The sequence below is a fragment of the Hipposideros armiger genome, unplaced genomic scaffold (assembly GCF_001890085.2).
Source record: "Hipposideros armiger isolate ML-2016 unplaced genomic scaffold, ASM189008v1 scaffold_71, whole genome shotgun sequence".
NCBI lineage: Eukaryota > Metazoa > Chordata > Mammalia > Chiroptera > Hipposideridae > Hipposideros > Hipposideros armiger.
In genome coordinates, this window is record NW_017731421.1 from 3176087 (window position 1) to 3201825 (window position 25739).

At 45.3% G+C, this 25739-nt stretch overlaps 1 protein-coding gene across 1 annotated transcript in view; it reads right to left on the reverse strand.

Moving 5' to 3' along the window:
• Positions 1-25739, reverse strand: part of RFX4 (regulatory factor X4) — a 162590-nt gene that overhangs the window by 2720 nt on the left and 134131 nt on the right. The window contains exons 13-16 of the mRNA XM_019642582.1: positions 22034-22153; positions 21515-21676; positions 9418-9580; positions 7486-7624 (exon numbers count right to left, since the gene is read on the reverse strand). Of these exons, the coding sequence (XP_019498127.1) occupies positions 7486-7624; positions 9418-9580; positions 21515-21676; positions 22034-22153 (584 nt within the window). The remainder of the gene's footprint in view (positions 1-7485; positions 7625-9417; positions 9581-21514; positions 21677-22033; positions 22154-25739) is intronic.

Consider the following 25739-nt stretch of genomic DNA (forward strand, 5'->3'; position numbering starts at 1 on the left):
GAGAGAGAGAGAGAGAGAGAGAGAGAGACAGAGTGTGTGTGTGTGTGTGTGTGTGTGTGTGTGTGTGTGTGTGTGTGTGTGAATGTGTGAATTCTTCTGTTCCCCATCTGTCTTCCCTGACAGTTGGAGAGTGGAGCCAGGAGGGATTAGGTGGGAGGCTGCCTCCTGTGAGGGAGACAGACAGGCTGAAGCCTAGACAGCCGGGAGAAGGGGTTATGACAACAATGGCTGCTCCTCGTAGTTGATGAGGCCAAAGAGAACCCTTCTGCCTCTCTGAGTGGGAGTCTGAGGGGAACAGGGAAGGCTGTTAGGTCTGAAGCATGCGAAGAGGACCAGCTATTCATCAGTCAAGATAGAAGGATCCAACTTCCAGTAGAGAGGGTCTGTGCTGCACAGGACAGCATGCTTTACCGAACAAAATGCAGCCACTTCACAGTCAAAGGCACAGGTAGGAAAGAGGGAGAAGGGCATAGGTAGCGTCCAGGAATTCAAGGGAGAAGGCACCAAGGGTTGTTGCCAAGGAGACTATGGACAGCATAGCAAGACTTCCATAATGCTCCAATCAGACCAGACACGCCTAAGTAGACTCATGCACCCGCTATGGCGCTGTGCGGCGGCCATGCTGGATCCGCCTCAGGCCTGAGCAGTGGCATTCTAGCCCAGGACCCACTCTGCATCCCAAAGAGACCATAGCAAGATTGGGCCCTGCTCAGGAAAACACTATCCCAGGCATTAAACAGTTAAAATTAGGAAATATTACAAAAGTGTTTAATTTTTTCAAAAAGTTTGCTTTCCCCTCGTGATATTCTCAAGTAAGCTCCCTGGACACATGTCGTCTGACTTCATGGTGCTCTCCCTGGCGGAAAGGCCTCCTCTCTGGTCCTCTGGCACGTCAAGCTGATTCCCATCTCAGAATTTTGCCGTACCCGTTCGTTCCCTCTGCCTGAAACACTTCTTTAACACCCCTACCCCCAAAGCTCCTTGCATGTCTGTGTTTTTATCATTCTTCAGATCTCAGTTCAAATATCACCTCCTCAGAGAAACTTTTCTGGACATCCTATTTCAAGAAGCTAAATGCTCCACCCTCTGCCTCTTAGGTCAGAATACTACCACCCTTCCTGGCAGCTGTCTCCTTCTACTGGCTTGTATTCATAAGCTCCTGGTAGGGCTTTCTCAGGTTCACCGCCATAGTCCCAACATCTAGAAGGATGCCTGGCATCTAGCAGGCGTTGAATAATTTGGTGAATAATTTATTATTTGGTGGGATGTCACCACTAGAAAGAACCTTAGGGATAATATAATCCAACCCCCTGTTGTACAGACGAGAAAACTCATACCCAGGAGGTGAAGCATCCTGCCGAAAGTCGCATCGTAAGCTAATGGAAGAGCTGGCGTCAAAACCCAGTCCTGGGACAGCGCCTTTCCCCACATCGATCTGACTGGCTCACAACCGAGTTACACAGGACGAGAGCACTGCTTACCGGAAACGCAGCCCATACACTTGAATCTCTCTGTCACTCTTCCTCTAAGCTCCCTCCTCCCCTACAGACCACACGGTCTTAACAATTCTGATCATGGCTCAGCTTGCTGGTTTGGACAGAGCCCTCACTTGCCTTGGCTCGTGTAGATAAAATGTCACAGTATGGGCTGGGAGCCTCCTTCTCCCAGAACCCAAGTGAGTGTGGCTTTTGTGTCTCATGAAGGACCCTCGATGCAGCTGTGCTCAGGGGTTGTGTCACAGACTCCCAAGAGTAATTGCCTGGAAATGAGACTGGCTCAAAATATCTCCAATGTGACAATAAAATTCTGTTACCACAGGATCCGGCATGGAAAACTCTGTCCCGTTAGGTCAGCTAATTGCAAATAAGTCAGTGACTCGTTTTCCCCATAGTGAAGAGCCCATTGACAGATGAGAGGCTGGAGTGTCCACGCCTCAGTCCAGTGATTAATGCCACCAATGAAGCATCTATTTAGTCTTGCGGGAGCTGCCGAGGCTGGCCCTTGGCACCCGTCTCACCTTTCACACTTCACATCCGGTTTCGTGCAGGGTCCGTAAGCCTGCTGGGCACAAACCCTGGGGTCCAGACCGCTCTGCCCAGAATAAAGGCGCTTTTTGTTGAGGGCCCATAACAGGAAGTCACTATTTTCTGGGTCAAATCACACGCTATATTGCTATCAATGTTAACATGGAGATAAGTCACCAGTTCCTACCCATTGAGAGAGGTGGGCGAGGTGTACTTGTGGGCATGCGTTTGCGGGTGTGTGTGTATGTAAGTAGTCAAAGGTTCTGTCCAATTGCTGAGGCGTAAGTCCGTCTCAGCTGTGACTGACTCGAGGCCTCCTTGGAACCATATTAGGAAGTTCTATTTTGAGAAGTGACTCCCCACACGAGGGCTGACTTTCCTGCCCATGGAGAGGGAAGAATGGGCCTTTTGTCCCTGACCCTGACCAAACGGGCTGCTGCTTGAGCAAGGGGCGAAAGGTGGCCCAGTCAGGAGCACAAACTGTTTTCCTATGAAAGGCGGCTGTCACCGCGCAGAGGTTCTTCCCGTGGGCCCGCCCCAGGCAGGCTTCCTCTCAGCCTCTTCTGGAAGAGGAGATAGCTGCCCCCAAATTGTTGCCAGAGAATCCATATCTGCCGAGCTCTTAGGCTCAGGGTTAATTGAGTTAGTGCACTTACAACTACCATGTAGAAAGTTTTCAGAATATGCTGTTATTAATATTCTTCTTCGAATCATAAGATCACGGTCCATTAATGATAGGGAGAGCCTTAATGGCTGATCATCTGGTCTTACCTCCCATTTTACAGGGATGAGGGAATTGAGGTCAAAAGAGGGGAAGTGACCTGCTTGAGGTCAACTTAGTACCAGAGTAAGGATCCATTCATTCATTCATTTTATTGACAAGTATTTGCTGAGTACCCACTAAGGCCCAAGCCTCTGCTTGGGCCTGGGAATATAATGGTCAGAATAAAAGCAGCTGGCCCTTCCTTCACAGAGCTAGTATAGTGAGGGAGACAGGCATTCATTCTATAATTACACAATATAACTGTGGTGGCATTAAAAAAAGATAATATTAATATACATAAATAGTGCTAACTATGAACCAGGTCCTGTTCTAACCTTTATTAACTCACTTAGTCCTTACAACCCTATGAAGTAGGTACTGTAATTGTCCCCAGTTTTCACACGAGGAAACTGAGGCATGGAGCTAAGCAGAGGCAGAGCTGGGATTTGAACCCAGGAAGTCTCACTCTACAGTCAAGAGATCTCAGATCACTATGATTGACTGATTTTCACTGCCTTTGGCCCAGGATGCTAGCCCAAAGTGGAGCACTCTAAGCAAACTCTGTAGCAGTCACTGGGCCTCTGAGATCAAGGGCCCACTGGCCCTGGGCAGATCTGAGTTGAGATGGAGATTCTGTGAGAGCTGTGTGACTGGTGGGCAAGGCTGGGCCTTGGCTGCACAGATGATTTTGGCCATACAGATGAGAAACAGAAGCAGCTTTCTAGTCCACTCTGGGTGTACTTCTAGTCACACAGCTTCTGGTTGATAAAATGGCTTTTGAGTTCAAGGGCCCTGTTTACATTCACAGCTACTGACAGGGTAGAGGTTCCATGGACATGTGTTGAGTGAAGCTCAGAAATATTTTGTAGCTGTATGCTGGGCCTGGTTTGTGTTCTCTTTTGGGTCGGGCATGAGAAGGGGGATCCTGGGAAGGTGCAGCAGACATGATGCCTTCCTTGTTCATTGACTCTGATGTGGACAAGTGCAGCACTGTTGCAAGAAGGGTGTTTTCTGAAATAACTAAACCTCATTCATCTGGACTCTAATTCAGAAATTATGAGAGTTCAAGGAGGGCTGGAGGTTTACCTCCATATTACCCAGGAATAAAGCATGTGTTATACAAATAGGCAGTATAAACAAGGGCACACCCCTACTCTATTTCAAAAAATAAATGACTTCAAATTATTTTGAGCACGTAAATGCTGGGCTGCATACAATTACTGCACTTCCCAGGTGTGTCCTGTATCAGTTCTGGGGGGCAAACCTGGCGGGCACCTATTTGCAGCAGTTAGGTTCAGTTACTCTTCTGCTGATGACCAATGGCATCCTTTAACCATAGCCTATAATTGCAATTTGTCTTCAGTTCAGACTGATCTTTTCCCCAGGGAGGCTGATGTAATGAAGTGTGATATTCAGTACTCAGGATTGGAGCAGTTTGCCGTCTGCTCTGGAAAGCTAAAACTAATTAGCCCTGCAGTAGATTTTCCCCTACGTGCTCAACCTTAAACCAAAGTAGCAGGGAAGGAAAGAAATAAGGTACTTGGGTGTGAGATTCTTCTCTTTGGAAACTTGAAACTTACTGAGGGTAGTTGCAGGAACCTCTTGAATTTACCTCCCACCCTCCAAAGCACCTTGGAGTGTTCAGGGCTGAGGGCTGGGGGCTGAGAGTTGGAGGATTTGCATTTGAGTCGGCTTTGTCACTTACTGGATGCCTGACCTGGGTCAAATTACCTTCTGAGGCTGTCTCCTCATCTTTCAAAACTGGAGAAAAATGCCTTCTTCCCCGCTAAAGAATTAAGTGAGCCTGTGTGTTTGGAAGTGCCTAAAACAGTGCTTGATGCATAAATGTTAATGAAAAACAAAACAAAGGAGTCTGTCTTTAGAGAGTACCCTCCCCCGGAGAAGCACTGACCTCACTCATCAACCTGGGAGAGATGTGATACAATTAACTTCTCCCCATCCTATTTTCTCAATGGACACTGAGGCAGGAACCAGGAAGCGCAAAGTTCGAGTGTGTGGTGAGGTCAGAGGTTGTCAAAGACCTAGTCTAAGGGCCACGGGGCCTGGCGTTGCAGAGGCCAGACAAGGACCCTGTCACTGCCCACACCTAGTCTGGATTCAAAGTGCTCTTCTCTGGACTTTCATTGAGTCCTCAGCCCTTCGATTAAATGACAGTGCTCCAGTCTATTAAATGATAGGGCTCCAGTCGGGGTCTGTTGTGGCTTCCAGAGCGGATGGTACAGACCTATTTTTGATCACCAGGGACTGCATGGGCCTTTAGGGAACACTGGCTTCTTTTTAAGGCAATGGCTTTAAAAATATACCCCCAAAAACAGCATCAGAAATTTCATGAGGAGGAATGTGGGAGTGTTAGCTTGATCGGGCCACTGTTGCTTAGACTAGGGTCTCCTACTGGAGTGTGAGCTCTCCCAAAGCAGGCACGTTTCTGTCTCCTTCCTCACGGTATTCCCAGAGGCTACAGTAGTGCTTGCCACATAGTAGGCACTCAACAAATCATTTGAGGATTGAATGAATGAATGAATGAATGAGCTGCTTAGACCCTGACCTTGTCCACAGCAGCAGCTCTAAGTCATTTAGCGGATCACAGAGAGGAGCACGGACTCTGCTCCCAAGAGAAGCAGTACCTACGGGAGCCGGCATCTCTGTGTGACGTGGTTGGAAACCTGTAATGAATGCCCCAGGCGATGATTTAGTGGCATCAACTTCTGGGCTTGTCTGGGGATTATACCAGGGCTCCCCTTGGTACTGCAGATGGAAATCACAACAGACGCCTGTTTGCCCCCGAGTGCCGTGTATTGTGAATACATTCTCCTCGGTGCCCTCCCTTGGAGGCAAGTCTGTGTGCTGACCGCTGATGTAACTGCGGCCTCCACCCTAGCTCACGTCCTGCCATCTCTCTTCTAGGCTCCTGCAAGCGCTTTGGAGCAGAGCTCCAGGCCTGTACCAGCCCGCCTGCGTGCGGGTCCGTCCTGCGAGTGCCATGAGAGCGCTCTGCCTTACACATAGCTCTCCTCTTGCCACTCCCAGGCTCACAAGCCTCCCGTGGCTCCCACACCTGCGGAACCCAGTAAACGTCCCCAGCAGGCCACGCTGTGGTTCATGCTGGCCCCACTTCCTGTTTACTCATCTGTTCAATAAACACTCAGAGAATGCTGACATGTGAGAGGTGGCAGGGGTGGTGCTGAATAACTCAGACAGCCAGGGTCACACTGCCTGGGTTCAAGTCCTCAGGCGAGTCACTCTCACTTTCTCTTCTGCAAAGGTTACCATGAGGATGTGTAAAGTGCCTGGCACATGACACAAGTTCAGTAAAAGTTACCTGCTCTTTCTGATAGATGGCATGTCCTGTGACCTGGGGATACTAGACTTATTTTTGGCCTTCAAGGAGCTTTGGGGTCTCCCGTGGAGTCAGGAGAGTCAGTGTGGGAAGCGTTACCAACAGAGGAGAGCCCAGGGTGCTGTGCGAGTCAGAGAAGTGGCACCTGGAGGAAGTCCTGGAGGAAGGAAAGGGGTAGTGCCAGGAAGTGCCACAGAGACAGCGAGACGCCTGAACTGAACAACAAGCAGGAGAGGCTGGGGAAGAGACTCCAAGCCAGAGGAAACAATATCGGCGAAGACCTGGGGGAGCTGCACGTGGGCTGGCATGGCTGGAGCCAAGATTGGGGATGGGGGCGGTGTCATTGGTAGGCCAGAGAGGCAGGCAGAGCCCAGATGGTAACGAGTCTTGAGAGACATGCTAAGGAATTGAACTTGACTCTGAAAGCGATGACATGTGAAAGAGAAGAGAGTCTATGGTCGGTTGGGTTTTTTTTCCAAAAGCTTCCCTCAGTTACAGTGTAGCAGATGGACCAGAGACGGGCACATTTAGTGTCACGGAGACCAATGGGAAGGCTTTTGTCATCATCTAGGTTAGAAGAAGACCTGAGCTGAGGCAAAGACAGTGGGGGTGCAGAAGACACTGAGGATGTAGAATCGAGTGGAACCGGTGACCAGCTGTGTTTGGGGCCAGTGCACAGGAAAGTGTCTAAGACAAGTAGCGTGCCCAAAACTGGTATTACAGGCGCAACCACAATTTCCATGTGCCACGGGACACAAAGGGTCCGTGTGGTTTGTTAGACAGCGAGGAGTCAAAGGGAATGTGTGGCCTGAGAACGATCTGATAAAAGGTCCACATCAGGAGGATTCTTCTGGTAAGATTGTGTGTGGGCTAGGCTGGAAAGGAACATGCCTGGGAGACAGAGAGACAGAAAGGCGCCGAGATACTAGTCCTGACAGGGCTTGTTGAGGGTCCTGGTCATAGCTGGTCTGCACCAGCACCAGGATAGTGATTGGAAAGGAGGCGGAAGGTCCAATCAGAGGGGGGCAGGCAGAAAAAGGGCAACAGACATCACAGCTGATTGGATCCTGGGATGAGAGGTCAAGAAAAGGGCGGAACTAAAGACAACTGTTTTGCACCCATGCACGTGAGAGAAAGGGCAGCATGAACACTGGTTGGGCACCCACTGTGGGCAGCCATTGGAAGGTAGAAATGACACTGAGGAAAAGACCATCCTTTCTTTGGTGACACATGGGCTGCACACCCCGTATACAGAAGGTGCTTATTAATTGTGTTACACTGACTAGACTTGGCACCAAGCATGCCAGTGCCCGGGCAAGCAGGCAGGACTACCAACTCACCTGTGCAGAGCTCCTGTGATAAGGGGAGTAATGGAGTGGTCCAGAGATGGCTGCCTCGTGTGGGAGGGCCGGGTACTGGCTCTGCATTGGCGGAGGATGCTGGTTGCCATAGCTCCCATAGTTATAGCTTCCCGTGAATCTAAAACGCATTAAGCACATTGAATATTGTGAGTAATAGCAGGGAGAACAAATCAGTTTGACATCTTTAAAAATCAAGCTCATCTATTTTTTTCCTTTTTGTTCTTTCTGTTCTTTCTTTTTTTCATTTTTTTCCCCCCCTGATTCTTACCATCTCCACATTGTGGCTTTGTTGTGGTAAGTTTTAAGTCCCAGGTTGATTTTCCTTCTCCCCTCAGCACACCTCCCTTACCACCCAGTGAGCTCAGGGAACAAAAGCCCTGAGCAAAACATAATTAGTGATGGAAACCTCTACTCCTGTTGTCTTAAAAAGCCCCATATTACAGCCTGAAGGCAAATAGGAAAAAAAGAAGTTACTGTGGGATTTGTGATTTTGTTTTGTTCAGGTCTCTGTTTCCCCAGGTGGAAGGATGTAGTACCTTCTGTGAGCTCTCTCTTGGGAGTAAACACCATGGCATGGCCGACTGGGCATCAAAGACCCCAATTCTAAGCATATCTCCACCACTTTCTAGCTGTGAGACCGTGGGCTACTTGCAAACTTGTTTCTCCCATTTGTAAAAATGCCACACATGCTTACTCTGAGGGTCACATAGGGAAGACACGCTATAAAATAGAGAATCCTATGGACACAAGGGATGTTCTTATCAGTGCTCTTCTTAATAACAACTTTACAGCAAAGGTGCTGACGTATGGTCACATAGGTGTCTATTCTGCCCTTCCTGCAGGATCCAAAAGCTCTCCGAAATAATTTTCAAAGTCTATTCTAAACGCGTGGGAAAACGCTCTAAGAGGACCCCTGAGAAAATAATGGCTGACTTACTGGCTACTCAGGGGCACCAGAACCTATGGAAATAACTCGAAGTATGTCAGTAGGCAGGTCTGCGCCCACCCTAGGGGTGGTCCTCTTGCTGCATTATGCTGGGCCACTGGGACGAAGGGACCTGAGAGGGCCCCCTCCCTTCTCCTTCCTCTCCTTCTCCTCCTGTGTCCCCCATAGCTGGTATGTTGGAACATGGCTTGTGGGACTGTCTGCACCCACAGAGCAGAGAATAAGGCCCCCCCACCCCGCTTTTAAAAAAACATCATTAAGTGTTTTGTAGACCACTGCACATTGACATTCTAAGATGAGCATGTTTTGATAAAGAAAATGCATAATGGCAAAAATGGCATAAAATCAAACTATGATTGAGGTAGCACTTTTAAATGGATTTGTATTCATCACAGCAACATCGCTACATAATATGGGCAAAATGAATGATTTATTTATTCAGGGTCCAAAGCACCATTGGAACACACGAGGATTCCCTGAACACTATTAATAATCGCCGCCCTTCAGCTCTCAGGTGGGGAAGCCCTCCTCTAAGCTGTCATAAAAGCCTCGGACCTACCATGAAGCTTTATAAGGCTACAAAGTGCACAAACAGCTACCTAGGGAAACCACTGAAAGGGAGTTTTCAGCTGAGACTTTAAAGGAGTGAAGGGAAGAACACAGGCTTTGGAGGCACACAGATGCTCAGTCTGCACCCCACGTTTACGTGTGTGACCTAAAGGAACTGAACTTTATCAAACCAAGTCTCGATTTCCTCATCTGTAAAATGGGGTCGCTAACACCCACCTCACCGGGTCGTGGTGGGAATTGCATGAGACAGTTACACATGGCGTGATGCTGAGCACACTGTGAGAACTCAGCAAAGGTGGCACTCTTCCTGTCCTTTGAGAAAACAACTGCTAAGCAAATCCTGCTCTTTAACATGGCATTTCAAAGTAAGGCAACATCCCAGGAAAGTCACCTACCCGTGCTCCTCTCTGTGGGGATACACTGGTATCCTGTGTGTGACCGAGGAAGAAGGCATATGAGTACTCCTCATACAGGGGAGCTGCTGGGAGTTTTCAGCTGGGGACCCTGCCGCCGTTGTCACCGTGTATGTTAGAGACCACGTGTATGACTGCATCGCTCCTGCAGAGATGAATTAAGATGCCTCAGTCACTAATACAGCTCTTGCACCCCTAGTTCTTCCTTAGAACACTTCAGTGGCTTCCCATTGCTCTTAAGCTGAAAGGCAAAATCTTTACAAAGTATGTGTCTCTGGCCCTGCTGACCCTACCAGAAGAATCCCCTACCCCCTGCCTTTGTTCTATCTCATCCAGCCATACTAGCTTTCATATTTTGATGATTCCCAGCACCACGGGGCCTTTGCACATGCTCTTTCTGCTGTCTAGAATCCTCACTCCTCCCTTAGTACCCACGCATTCTTCATAGCTCAGTACAGAGAAGCTGCCTCTTAACCCCAGACTAGATCAGATTCCATGCTGTACTATGATTCCACGCTGTACTACAGTCCTTCACGGGGCCCACAACAATTTGTAATCTTACATTCATTAATGAATGTGATTTGATTAATGCCTAACCCCCTGCCCCACCAGACTGTAAACCTGTCTATTTTGCCCACCATTGGAGGCCTCCATTATTTAGCACAGAGCCTGAAGGCCAAAAGACTTTCAATAAAAGTTTTAAAAGGAAGAAAAGGGAAAGATAGGAAGAAAAAGGGAAGGAGAGAAGACAAAAGAAGGCTTGAAGCAACAACACAGCTCAGAGAGGCACAGCAAAATGACTTCTCAACACTCAACAGGTGTTAAGGATCCAGCAAATTGCTTTAAGCAAACATAAGGAGATTATTGGGCTTTGCCTGCTCAGGTCTTTTTGAAGATTATTAGACAGTGACCTTAACCGTGACCTATTCCATACATATTATTAACTCCACTAATTTACTTTTTAATTGGATACCTTGAAAGTCCTAGGGACTGAGAAAAGAAACTGACAAAAACCCCTCAAGATGCTTAAGAATTTTATGAGGTGGTTAGAATGAAAAAATGGTAATTTAAGAAATTGCTAATAATAATAATAATAATAATAACAATAACAATAAATGAGCTCATTTTATTTAATAAACTCATAATAACTTGACAATAAGCTCATCAACTTAATTTCTGATACATTCTAGAATGTTGACATAGTGGAAATCATGAAACCTATTTTAGAAGCTAGAGGGAATAGGACTCAACAACCCCTCACAGTTACATGAAAAACTGAAGAATTGGTTAAGGGAGGCCATTTTTTAGAAGTAAAAGAGAAAACTTGATCCACCAATTCTGTACATTCTGCAGCAGACCATTTTTATCTTAAAATTCCTCTGGAAAGATAAAGGTTTCTTCTAAAAAACATCCAGTCCTTTCCATCCCCGGGACTTTGCAAATAGCACCTGAAAGTAGCTGCGTTGACACAGCAGGAGGAAGAAAAGAATGGATGGCTCAGCACTGTGCCAGCGATGTGGCAGAGGAATTCTTATTCCCAGGAAGGAATACTCCAAAAGGCTTGTGAAAAATGTATTTTCAATACATTTGTTTATTGTTAAAAAAATTCTGTTTTGAATCCCTTTGTGAATTGGAGAATCTTTTGGAATGCAAATAATGTCTTTCTTTTTTTTTTTTTAATGAAGTGATAAAGATCCAAGAGCATGAAAGGAGACACCGTTCACTGAGCATCTAATACAGGCCAGGCACTGTGCTAAGTGCGTTACAGACACTCTTAAAAGAAATATTATCCCCAGTTCCTAGACGAGGAAAATGAGAGTTAAATCTAAAAGAATTTAAGGGAGCATATAGGAATACAGAAGATTCGAGAAGAAAAAATGAAAGTGGGAGTGAAAGAAGAAAGCAAAACAAACTTGGAGCCAAAAGTGCCATCAGGAATGAGGAGAAACATGCATCCCCTAAAGGTACAAATTCTTCCTCCACGTGGGCCTTGAACTTGGCTCAGAGTTTCCCAGGAGCCAGTGCTATAAAGGGAAACCTGACAAGTTAGGAGTCGTGAGATAGTAAACAAATCGCTCAGGAGTACACTGTCCTTGGAGTTAAGAACGGACAGGAATTTCAGACGCCCTCATAAAAGAGGCGCCATGTCTTGCTTCTTAGGACCGTTCCTCATGCCAACACTGACTGCAGGCTACTGGCGTCACACAGAAATGTACAATAGAATGTTAAGTAACTTGCCCAAGGTCTCCCAGTGAGTGGGGGGCCAAGTGGGGCTCTGCACCCCGCAATGCCATGTGCTTTCCACTTACTCTACCATAATGTTTCTTTGCTCTGGGTCCTAGTTCTGGCTGTAAGATCTTGGACAAGCCTCTTAAACTGTAAAACAGGGATAATAATATCTATCTTCAAAAACTACTGTGAGGATGAACTGAGATGATATATATATATATATGTAATATATATATATATATCAGAGCCTGGCACGGGGTAGGCTTTTAACGATATTCAAGCACTCTTTCTTATGAATTCATGTATTTTTATATCAGACTTGCTTAAAGTAGAAAATTCGATATATCTCATTTCAGATTCCAAAGAAGAAAGACAAGTTTCTTAGGTCAGATTTTTGTCATCAGGGATGAAATGTTTGTATAGCAACAGTAACTAAGCTAATTACAGCAAACTTCCAAACGTGTTTTTTTGTAAAACCACAGTCCTTATCCACCAGCATGGTTAAAAGTACCCCCTCCTAGTTTGCACATGTACATCATATCCCCCTCTCGTCCGTCCCCCCTCCCCAAAATAATGACTTCAGCAGACTGTGTTAGACACCATTTACCATACGAAGACTGGAAGGAAAAAGCCCCCAAATACCCAGGTTCCAGGTGACTGGATTTTGTGTGATTGCCCTCCTCTGTATTTTGAGCTGCATGTGAAATTACTGTTATAATTTTCTTTTAACTATCGTTTTTATTAGAACAGGTTATCTCTAGGTGGTAGGATTGAGGATGATTTTAAAACTGCTCTTCATTTTGCTTATCTGTATTTTTCTATAATGAACATGTACCACCTCTGTGAAAAGAAAAACATTATTAAACTACATTAAGGGAATTTTACAATTGGAAATGGAATTGGAGGGGGGTGGGAAGTTTGAGAGAACAATGAACCAGCCACAGCAAGCAAGTAATTAACCCTTGAAGCCCCTGGGACCTCAGGAGAGCACTGCGAGGTCAGCGGGGATTGAAAGGGGGCAGCCCAGCAAGCCAAAGGATTTTCTCTTTTCCCCCCAAGCAATGGGAAGACGCTGTGATCATAGCCAGCACCTGAGAGAATGCGGCAGAGGTTACTTTTGCGCGAGCTCCTGGAGATAGCAACTGTTCCTTATTCATCTCTGTATCCCCAACAGAGGAGGGTCTGCCAAATAGTAGGTGTTCAGTAAATTTTTGTTCCATTGAATTTGTTGTTGAAGGAGTAAATGCTGCTAGAAACAGACGTTATCAAACAAAAAGCTAGTGGAAGTCTTGGAAAAATGGGCTCCTGTGGTCTGGGAAACAAAACCCCTAAATGGCCATGTGCCAGCAATCTAACAGACCCACTCAGGCAGGCTTAAGCAGATTAACACCTACTGGCTTGGGTGAGAAACCCTTTTTGCCTGGGTAGCAGAAAAGAACACCCCTTGCATTCCCCTTCTTACCCAGTGGGACCTCCAGTGAGAATTGCTGGTTCTTCTTTTTGAAGGAAACTAATAAAAGAAAATCTGTACAGTTAACAGTTTGTGCTAAATTTTTAAGACAGCTCTAATGCTTTTTATTTGTTGGTTGAAAATGAACAAACCTTCTCTATTTGTCTGATTCTCATATCTTTCTCTTATTCCTCATTCCTCAACCCCTATTTGAAAGTCTGAGGGCAGGGCTGGAAGCCCCTGATCTTTAAGAATCCTACAGAGATCCTAGAGGATTTGAGGATCCTACGGAGATAAGTTGTCCATGTTATAGTATTGAAACTGCTAGAGAGAAACACTTCCTTTCCTTTCCATCCCCAACAAAGCATTATGTTTCCTGGAAGGGGTTGTTATCACAGGACAGGAAGGGTGCTTGGAATATAACAGGCAGTCAGTAATGATCTGTTGAATACATGAGTGAATGATTGATTGATCATCCAACATAAACCAGACCTCATGATGGTTTTTCTTTGTAATACATTGACTCATTGAATCTTTGCAATAACCTTTTGAGGTAATTTTCAGGTGAGACAATCGAGGCCCAAGACTTGCTCAGGTAAGTGGCAGAGTTGGGATCTGGCCCAACTCCAAGCCTTTCCCCAACAATTGCTTCTCACACCTGAAGGTGCATTTGAATCACTGGAACTCTTGTTAAAATTCAGATTCTGATTTAGTAGGCTGGGAGTCCAGCCAGGGATTCTGCATTTATAATCAGCCTTTAAATGATGACAATACTGCTGGTCCGTGGACCACACTTTGAGTAGCAAGGTTCTATAACACACTGCCTCCTGTCAGGCATCCATGTTTAGGGCCATTAAAGAATCAGAAGTTGTGAGATTCTGCTACAGACTTGTGAAAATTTAGACTACTTCCCAAGCTCCCTGGCCGCGCCCTTCCTTCAGATCTGGGACTAAATTGTTTGAACAGTTTCCCCTTTAGCTTTAGGATTCTATGAGCCATCACAGATGTTGCTCAGGTTTTGAGCTAACCTAAGCCTTTTGTTAGTTCCTTCCTGAGACATAAGCTCCTTTAAGTATGTCCAGATTCTAGAGCTGCTCTGCCCTATACAGTAGCCATTAGCCACAGGTGGCTATTTAAATTTAAAATGAACTACCATGAACAATTCAGTTCCTTAGTTGCACTAGCCACATTTCAAGAGCTTGGTAGCCACCTGTGGTTAGTGTCTACTGTTTTAGACAGCTCAGATTAAAAACAAAGTTTCCACCATCATAGAAAGGTCTATTTGAACAGTGTTGCTTGACAATATTTGACACTAGACAAACATTTCATGTAACCTTCAAGATTGAGACAGGGAAAGAAGGTTTCACACACATACATGGGGGGGGGTGCCAAAAAAAATGGATACACATACTTGTATTTGTCTTTTGTTATCGGACTATATCGAGTATTACAATTTTAATACCGTGCTTTCCTTTCTTAAAATGTATATATATATATATATTTTGGCACCCTCTGTATATATAATATCTCCAGTCCCATTGGCTATCATCCATCCTACCCTCAAGGTAGTTATGCTTAAGGAGAATACTTGCTGGAGTTGAAAGCCTCATCTGTTTGAGTTAAACTTTATCAACAGTTCCAGGGCCAAAATCTAATGGACAGAACTGACCGGGGCGGCAAATGAATCCCTTTCCAGAGAGGTGTGTTGATTCATCCTCCGGCCCCTGCCTACCTCTGCCACTTCGTTTCCTGCCACTCTCTCCCTGATTTGTATACACTGGTTGGTCCACACTGTGCCAGGTTCCTTTCGGCCTCAGGCGTGTTGTGCACACAATGTTCTCCACTACCTAACATGCTCTTCACCACTCCCCAACTTTCATGTGCCTGAATCCTTGCAATACTTCAGGTTTCAGAAGAATGTTACCTCCTCCAAGAGGCCTTCTCTGACTACCACCATCTAAAGTGGGCCCCCATTTTATACTATCTCATAGCATACTATTATTTTCATTATGACCCTTTGAAATTACATACCGGGGTGCCAAACAAAATGTATGCACATTTTAAGAGATGTTATATCTATGTATTACTTTTCAAAGTTGAATTGAATTACGGTAGCAATGTGTAGTAGGACATTTGTTCAAAAGATGATATTAATCAAATGAATGCCAGTGTCATTCATTGTACTACAATTTTAATACAGATTTTCCTTGCTTAACATGTGTATACATTTTTTTGGCACTCTCTGTAGTTACCTGGTGGTTTGCTTCTGTATTGACTCTGTTACCCACTAGAATGTAAATATCACGAGGGCAGTGAGTGTGCCCTCACTTCTGTACCCCCGAGACATGGCACAGATTAGACAGGGAGGACATGGAATGAACAAATGAATGAGCAAATCGAAAGGTCCCAACACCAAGCCAAGGCCTTAATGGTGTCAAGTCAAGAGCAGATTAAACCATATTTTTTCAATCCCAGCTTACATTTCCTGATTCCGCTCCTTCAAAGAAAAGGAAGCAGTGGGGATGGAGGAGGGGGCAACTCTCTGGCAGCGGCAATTTGCAAGTTCTGTAAATGAGTCATTGCGGGCTGAGTGGCAGGCAGGGCAGCAGCGTCCACCATACCCCACTCAGTTGAGCTGCCCTCGGAATAACTGAGCTTTTGTTATTTGCAAAGGCTTGGGGCCAGTTATCTTTGTTACATCCTCAACTGATGCAGAGCAAACGCAGCTGGGCAGGCCAGATGTTCTCCAGTTACGGCCGTTTATGAGGAACTTGCTCTATTCCTTTAGGCATCCAGCATCTCAATGATTTAATTTGCTGGTTTTGTGTTGTAGGGAACCCATGGTGGGAAGGTGAAAACGTGAGTTTAATAGTTAACTTTTATTGTCATTGCTGAAGGAGGGGACACTTAAAATGACGACATAAACAAGGTCGTCAAGCCCTTTGGTGGCCTGACCCAGGCAGAGTGGGAGCTTAACATTTTGCTTAAAATGACATTAAAGAATTGCAGCCCAATGTCATGTTAAGAGGGCAGGTGGGTTTGGTACCACCTGCCATGCTCCTGAGGAGGAAAAGAGCCCGTTTTCCTTAAAGAAGTTAAGGTTTCTGAACTTTGCTGGGCCACGAAGGAGGTGGCAAGCTCACAAAGTTAGAAAGAGAAAAATGGATAAATGGGCTAGATGTTTCCTTGTGGGAATCTGTTGAAATGGAACCCTTTCACCAGCCTCTTACCAGGGTGATGGAAGAGACTTGAACACACCCAGTCAGCATCGGCCATGCATCAGGCTCCATTTTAGGTGCCTGGTATCCTCTCCTTTCACTTTCTTTTTCTCCCCCTTTTAAAACACAATTAATTAATACAGTCTTAAGGAGACACATTTAGAAATACACAGAGGCGTGGACATAGAACTAGATCTAGAGATAAGTAGAATGGCTGTATTCCTAGTGAGTCATAACTCATTATCTATACTGATATCAAAAGGATGCCAAAGGGTTTTATGCAATGAATTAATTTTCTCTTTGCGCTCACCAAGCAGACATAATCCAGTTCTCTTTTCCAAAGCTGAAAAACAGGAACGTGTCTATCAAAGGCGAGACTCTGATTTGTGGAAGGTGCCTGATGGCCTTGACTCTCAGTAAATTGACCTTGATAGCAGGTACATCATCTGAGCAGTGACATTCAGGATATGCCAGGAACCCAGCAAAATAACTGGGTCACATACAATTTCATTCAAGGTGTTAATAAACTGTTTCAGCCAAAAGTTGTCTTGTTTTATTTTACCCACTTCTTTATTTCTTGCTTCCTGGTTTGGGTCCTTTTAAAAACATTGGTTTTCCTCTTTTTTTTTTAAACACCTCAGATCCTCTTTTGGAAAGTAATGGTATATAAACAAGCAATAATTTTAAGATGAAAATAAAAATTAACAGGGCATGAAAACCATATGCTAACTTTAAAAAAAAAGAAACATGGCAAATTCATTGTATATGATTTACAATAATTGCTTTCCAATTTCCAATATTGTCCAATGAAAAATTACACAAATCCCCCAATTTAAGAAGCCTACCACAATAGATTTCCTACTATTTAGGTATATATCATGCATAAATAAGTTGTGCTTTATAATGTAATATCTATAAAACCATATATGTTGTTAGGCAATTATAGTTATGTTTCCTCCAAGACCATGACCCATAATACATGCCAAGATCCAGTCTAATTCAGCATTCGAGTATTTCAGGAGTGGTACTTGAGAAAAATATTACACATATTTTTATATAGGATGACATTTTTAATGCCCCCTGGAGATATCTGAGAACAAAGCTGGAATGTGCCAAAATCTTCAAAGGTTACAGTCCTCTGAAGAGAAGCTGGTTCACATTTGTATTTCTAAGAAGCTACTTTTATGACTCTTGAACACATTGCACAGAAATCTCTGAACACGTTTGTGATATTCCTGTGGCTTTGACTATCACACCTGCCATACCTTGGGGCCTTCAAATTGCTACGAAGAAAGCCAGGCCCACTCACTGGCTGGATGAGAATTATGAAGAGATCCTAGAAATCTTTCACACTCCTCCAGGCCCCTGATTTCCTTAGAATCTCCTGGTTCGTTAGGTTGCTACACTGCAAGGAAGGCTCCACTCAAATTGTTTCTGCTTCATAATGCAGAACTGTTTTATTTGCATATTTTCCCTGTTTATTTTAGAAGTAAGGATGTTATCACTGACTGCCTTTTGTGTGTGTGTGTGTGTGTCTCCCGGGGTGGGGGGTGGGGTATGCAGGCAGGATTGTTCGGGTAAATGGCTCCGAGCTGCTCTGACTGCCCTCGGTCCTTCCTGAGGGGGGCAGGAATGGCTGCCCCATAACTCATCTTGGAAGACCCCCCTGAGCAGCTGAAGAGCTGTGAACGGTGCTTAAGTTCCCTTTCCTTTTTATTTTCAGTGAACAGCACTGTGCTTTACAACTCCCCTTCCTGAGCCTTCCAAGCAGGACTACAACCACCCACTGCGGAGGGAGGTAGGAGGGATCATGTTCTTCCTCCTCGAAGCAGAAAACAAAACACTATTTGAGGTGCATCTATGTAAAAAAATTAAGTGATGCTCAAATCTAAATTTCTGTGTACTCAAAGTGAAATCCAAGCTCAACTGAATGCCAGGTACTGACAACCCTGGTTTTCAATACTCCTGAAGAACCCAGTCTCCTTAGCAGCACCTGACAAAGGGCCACTGGGTCTGTTGGCAAGTTTGCGCCCCTGGCAAAGTATAGAAGAGGCAGGCACCTCACAGGCTCTTCATCATCTGCTCATTTCCTCTCTGAGTAGCTCCAGTCCTGGAGATGGGAAACTTTAGGGAAGGAATTAATCAAAAGACTGCTAGCATATACACGTCAACGTCAAGCTCCCTGAAAACGGCATGCTGTCTCTGGCCTCCAGGCCTCTGTACCACTTGCTTCCTCTGCCTGGAATTCCTTTTCTCTCACTCTTTAGCCTTCCAAGACCCTCCAAATACAGGTTGAAGGCCCCCGTTTGTCCTCCCCAAACACCCTGACCCTCCTCACAACTCAGCACTCATCGCATTATATTGTAATTTATCGGAACCCTAACCTCTAAACTCCCACGGGGCAGGGACCAAGCTTCTCTTGTTTGTATCACCAGCTACTGAAGTATTTAGCACACAACAGCCACTTGAGAAGTACTGATTGGATAAATGGATGGACAGATGTGTGCGTGAATGACTGAATGAAAGACAACATCCTAACTAGGGCAGTCTCACCCTATTTATTTGGTCTTCGAAAAAACATAATTTAGTTGCCAGTCTACTCTGAAAACAGTTCTATTCTGAGTAGAGCTAGCATATAACTAAGCCCATACTCTGAGGGTCTGGATGGAGATTCGAACATGGAGGGTGAGGGAAACGCCAAAGAAGATGACGGATTTTACCAGACAGAAGGTGGAAGGAGGATGGTCCTGGGGTGGCACAGTGAGAAAGTGCTTTGGAAAATGAGAGTCTTTGAAGGCTTTAGTGTGAGGCAGTGGCCTCTTTGCCGCAGTACTTTGAGGAAGCACAAGCTTTAGAAAAACGAGCCCAGTAGGCAGTGTGTAAGTGGATAGACGGGACTCTGGAGGCAGGTAAGCAGCTTGAGAGTCGCTTGAGAGTCACTGCAGAGGTCCCCGAGAGGTGGGACGGCCTGGACCAGATGGCAGTAGTGGGGTGGGGAGAAATGGGCCAGTCAGGATTGACATGTGAGCATCTGGACTTGGGAGCTATGCTGCGGAATGCCAGCTGCCTCCCCCAAATCTATTCCCCCCTCCCAACCTAGGCACATGCTATGCTACATTTTCCAGCCTTACATGAGGCCATGTGACAAGTCCTGGCTGATGGAGTATAAGTGGAAGAGACATGTGCCACCTCCAGGCCAGGGCTTTTAAGAGAGTGGGTTTTCCTCCTCCGAACCCACTTTCCCTTTCTGTCACCTGGTTGCAGACTTGACAAGGCCCTAAGGCAGTGGTCCTCAGACTAGTGAGGTCAGAATCACCTGGAGGCTTGCTGAGCAAATCGCAGGCCTCCCTCCCCCAGAGGTTCTGATTCAGTAGGTCTGCAAAGGGACCTGATAATGAGCATTTCTAAAGTTCCCAAGAGACACTGATATTGCTGGTCCATGGGCCACACTTTGAGAAACACTGCCCTGGGGGAATGGTGGAGCCTAATATTGAAGGAACACAAATGGTTGCCTTACAGACAGCGTCCTCTCTGACCTAAACACCCTACCAGGACTGTTTGCAAGCATGAAATCGATTTCTATTGTGGTAACTCCATCCCTGTTTGGATCTCTTTGTTACAGTAGCTTAGCATATCCTAACTAATAATATAGGAATTGAGGAAAAGATTTGAAGCTGACTCCCAGATTTGGTGCTTGGGTAATTGGGAGAGGAACAGAGCAGGTTTGGATGGGAAAGATAATGAATTAATGATCACAGTCATGCCAAGTGGAGCCCCCCACTCCCCAAGGCCTGGTCGGTTCCCCTGCTCCCACCCAGGGCCCATCTAGCAGAAGTGTGTCTCTGCCTGTGGTTCCTGGGTGCCCGCTCCTCTCCTGGTAGCTGAGTCCTTCCTATCTTTTAAGGCAGCCTTTGATTCCCGCCTCTCTCCTGAAGGTTTCCCTCCTGCCTGCAAGAGTTCAGATGGGACGGAAAGTGACAGCTTCTCCCTCTGAACCTGTCACACTCTGGGCTGTGGCTCTCATGTTAGCAGCATTAATAACAGGAGCCCCTTCTATCTGGAGAGCACTTCACTGCTAACAAAGCCCTTGGGCCTTTCTTACCTATCCGATCCTCCCAGCAACCAGATGAGATAACCTGGAGGTAATACAGTCTCTACTTATTACTGTATATTGGCTAACACTTATTGAATGTTCCACATACAGTATATCATTTCTATAAGTCTTGTGAGCAAGGACATTTGTTGAATTGAGTGAATGGATTCATTTATGTCTTCTACTGACCGTGGTACCCAGGACAAGGAATGTAACCTTTTACACCCTTTAGTTTTCCTCCATGAAATGGAATATGTACCTTGCAGTGTTATTGTGAATATCGAGCGAGACAATTATGCAAAGGTCCTTTGTATGTCATAAAAGTAACATTTGGACATTAGCAAGCAGCTATTATTATCCTAGTCACATCAGTTTTCCATTTCCAAGCCTTGTCTTGGCATTCAAGCTCCTCCAGCTTTATACAGCTCCTTCGCAGGCCTCCTCCATCCCCGTCGAAGGTTCCCCCTCCCTGAAAAGGCCCTACGCTTCCCCGCCCGCGTGCATGCGTGTGTTCAGACTGTCCTCTGCCCAGAAGGCCCTTCCGCTATATCTTTGTCAGTTAAAATCAAGTTCCACCTCACTTCCCCTCCTTTGTGAGGTCTTCCTTGATACCTCCGGCCAGATGGACTCTCCTTCCTTGGGGCCCCCACAGCATTAGTTTATATCTCACTTACTGCCTCTGTCTTGATTATGGTTGTCATGGCTTAGCGTGTGGCTTCCTGTCTGGGTCATGGAGGGCTCCCTTTCTTGTTTTCAAGAATGGCTGTGTATTAATTTATGTTTTATATCATTTTAATCATTTCAGTGGCTTAGTTTTTATTGGGGGAGGGTGGACATTTTATTATGTACTTAATCTGCCAACTTGAAAACAGAAGCATAAAGAATATATATATATATATATATATGTATGTATGTATATATATATATGCAAATAAATGAATAACTGCAAATCATCCATAAATCCAGGAAGATACTCAGGTTTTGGAGTTGTTTGTGGGGGTGAGGTTGGAGGGAAGACTGTTTTTCCAGAATGCTCCTATTTAAACATAAACTCCCCACACTCAAAGCCTATGAGGGACTTTTCGTTACCTGTAGTGCTGAGTCCAGTATACTCAGGGGATGGGTTGCTGACAGGGGAGGAGGGAGGTGGCACTTCCACGGATGTGGCCGATTTTGCTGGAGAAAACGATGGCACTGGTGAAGGGGTTGGCGGGGTGGCATCCGTCAAGATAATCTCTTCTCGGACTTCTGCTATGAGTAGAGAAAGGGTGGTTAGAGCCAAAAGGGTGGGAGAGCCAAAAGTCAGGGCCACTGATCCTTAAGGGACTTTACAAAAATGAAATAGTCTTTCTGATCTGTGTCATGTCATTCCTCTGCTTAAAACTCTTCAATGGTTTCGCATCATCGTGATGGTCTTCTGCAAGGCAATTCCCATACCCACACGTGCGCACTCTGAAGAAGAAGAGGACATGATTGGTCTCACACCACTTGCCCTGCTCACCATAACTAAATTCTTTGGGCTACAGAGCTAAAGAAATACAGAGCACAGACGTAAGGATACAAGTCAAGCTGCCAGGTAGTATGATTCCCGGGGACGTGCTGGCTTACCAGTGTTTCCTTCGCCCTTCATGGCTCGCATGAGCTCATTGGCCCGTTCCTGACAGTGGAGGGATTCTAACAGGTAGAGAACGTAGTCATCAAACATCAAGTGAATTAGGTGAAAAGACCCTGGTGAGAGAAGAACCAAACAGAAGGGTAAGACACGTCAACTTACGTCCCCCTGGTCAGCAGCGCATATTATGCTGTGCTCCAGTGATCTGCTCAAGGCTCTCGTTCTCCATTCAGCTATGACCTCCCCGTGGTCAGAGGTGGCTCTTCTTCGCTGTATCCTCAGCCTACCTAGTGCTTAGCATAAGGGAAGTGTGGTTAACACTTGGTGACAAGCGAATCCTTTCCTTGCTCAGCCTAGTGATATGACACCATCAGGAATGGCACCTACGGAGCCATGTGTCCAAATGCTTCTGAGCTCCGACATATGCACTGGCCTTTTCCTCGGCCGAGCACCTCCCACTTGGTTCAGCATTTATTGACATAGCGTCTTTCGGTTTTATTTCTTCCACAAACATCTCTTAGTTCCCCGATCAGGCTTTAAGGACGCCCATGGCAGGGACACTGCCTTTTAGCTCATTGGTATCTACCAGTGACCTGACATAATTCTAGGAGCAGAACAGAAGTTTTGAATTTGCAACAACTGGATTATTTCCTCACATGTTCTTGAGACCTCCATTTAGAAAAAGCATTAAATTGAAACGGCTTAGTAGCTTCAAATAGTACTCTTCATTTTCAATTTACAGTAGGTTATTTCATAAAAAGGGATGTAAACAATTATTTTAAAAGATTTTCCAATATGCAAGTTTCTGTGCTCAAAGTTGTATATTATCTAACTTAATCTCTATAACCACACTGTAAGGTAGGTACTTTTATTCCAATTTTGTAAGTTAAGTGCTTGTGCAAGATGACAATATTAATAGATAACACATTATTTCAAAACCTTTGTTTCTAACATGTCATGCTGCCACCACGGACAGTGGAATGACCCACGTATGGTAGGAACTCAGTTAATGTCTGCTGTAATCAAGGCTTCGTGAATGCCAGAGGCAGAGGGACCGAGCCTTCATCTCCAGCCTCATGTTTCCAACTCCCAAACAGATATCTCTATGGAGATATCCTGCTCCCAAGAAATGTCCCAAACTCACCCGCATCCCTACAAGCTGACTTCCTCTTCCTATTTCCATTGAGGGGGAGCAGAATATGCCACCCCCCAATATGCCTTTTTTGGGATATTGATGGTTTTAAGCTGGTTATTTTTAAGAAACAAAAGACTCAGGAAGAATGTTTGGCCTTCCCACAACTGCCTAAAAGAATTTAGATAGAGGACCTGCTCCTGGACGGGGGATATCATCATAGATAACTACAGTTTAATAGGAACTAGCATGTGATTGACAGGGAGGAAGCCAGCAAGGCCCGGTTTGATCCAAGTCCTCTGGGTGTCCCACTGTTAAAGATGGCAACATTTGTTTACCAAACATTTGCTTTTCCGTCTCCATGGGAATTGCCTTCCTGCCCTTTGAAGTCCCAAACCACACCCCCTTTTCTCCTCAGCTTAGATGGCGGATAAGCCTCAACTGACTGATGTGTCTTTGGGTCTCATATTCTTACGGAACCCCGTATGTATGTACATAATTAAATTTGGTTATTTTCTCCCGTTAATCTGTCTCATGTCAATTTGATTATTAGACTAGGCAGAAGGACAAAGAGGGAAAAAAGAGGAAATCTCCTCCTCCTCCAGGCCCTCTAGTTTGCTTATTTAAAGGCCTATTTTCCTTGTGATTCCTGTCATCATCATCACCACCATTAGCACTGTTGTCATCATCATCATCATCATCATCACACTATTTATTGAGTGCTTCCTATGTGCCAAGATCCCTGCTACATACTTAACACAGATCTCATCCTTAAAACGAACCGTGAGCTTGGTGGTGTTATCCTGTCTTACAGATGAGTAAATGAGTCTCTCCATCAGTAATTGAGAAGGGATTTGCCTCAGTTTGGTCTGGCTTCAAAATCTATTCCCACTTCCCTACAGATCACCCAGTCCAATCTCCTCATAGCACACGTGGGAAATAAGACCAGATGGCATGAAGGACTTGGTCCCTAGCAAGGCCATTTGAGTTGTGAGCTGTGCCCTTTCAAGTCTTAGAAATAGGTGAATAGGGGCCAGTTGGAGGCTTCTGGGTGACTCCTTCTTGGTGGAATTTATCCATTTTCTCCTTCATTGCAGCTGGCTTCTGCACACACATACACACACCCATCATCTTAGATTAATTCTTTTGGCATAGGACAATCTTTGGCCTAACTCTGAGGCCACTGGATGCCCAGCAGGTTATGCACATACCTCCTCTCTATGGAGCGCGCCACAGCCTCCGATCCTTGTGCCCACAGGGCTCAAGGCCAAAATCCCCCACCCTGCACTTTCTCCACATTCTTCCTCCATCCCTAGGGGGGTGTCTGTTTTTCAACTCCGTTTGGATTTCAGCAAGGCTCAGGTTTTGCTGAGTCACTGTGAGATGCAGTCTCCAAAACTAAGCTTTCCATCTACTTCTCCAAAATAGGACCTGTGAACCACTGAGGAGGTATAGCTCTGTGGGTAACTGCATGGGTGCTGGATCAAACTGCCCAAGTTGAGAGCCAGCTCTGCCACTTAGTACCTGGGATCATAGATGAGTTACTCTTTGTAAATATTAAAAACAAATGAAGCTGTTTATTGAGCCTTTGCTCTGTGGCAGCCACTATGTTTAACCACTGTAGATGTATTGTTGCATTTAATCCTCATCATAACTGTATGAGTGATATTCCCCCTTTTGCAAAGAAGGAAATTGAAGATTAGAGTAGTAAAGTAACCGTCCAATGTCACACAAGTAGCAGAACTGGGACTTGAACCCATGACTTTGCCCTTTAATCATTCTGCAATACAGCTCTCTAAAAGTAGGACAGCGAGACCTATGTCACAGAAATACCATAATGAGGAAAAGTACTCATTAGGTGCTTACTAAGTGGTAACTATTGTTATTATCTCTAAAGTCCCTTAGAGTCCCCTTAGAACTCATGTTCTCAGATCCTGTGATATGACTCTGTTCATAGAGTGAAAGGAGCCAAAAGACAGCATCAAATGCTTAACAGGAAAGTGGTCTCCAGAATGCAGACACATTTGCTAAGATGTTGCTCTAAGTCAACAGGGATAGAAAGAAACATACGATGAAGCAATGAATTAGAATGGAAAACCCTCGATGGAAAAATGGGTTTAGATTAGTGGTTTTGGTACAGGCAGGCACCTTAGAAACCACCTACACAACCCTCCTGTTTTATAGACAAGGAAGCAAAGGCCTGATGAGGTGAAGACATTTGCCTAAGACCACACTGTTGGAAAGCATCGGGCTGGGCTCGGAGACCAGCATCTCATGGGAAGTGTTCGTTTGAGGCTCCAAGCTCTCTTCCTTAATGGCACTGATTGATTATCCAATTGGTCTGATCATTTTCAATCATCTTTCAAACGACAGGAGTTTGCAAAGCTATTGCTACCTGCCTACTGTTGTGCTAAGTGCTCTGAGTAGAAAGGACGCTTCAAGCTCAGTCCCTGACTCCGCAAAAGCTATAGCGTCCTTAGTAAGCAGAAATCAATCACTAAGATTACTGAGCAACCAACAGTTCAGTGTCAGGGTGTCAAGGCCCTGGGAGCAGGGCAAACAGGAGGAGG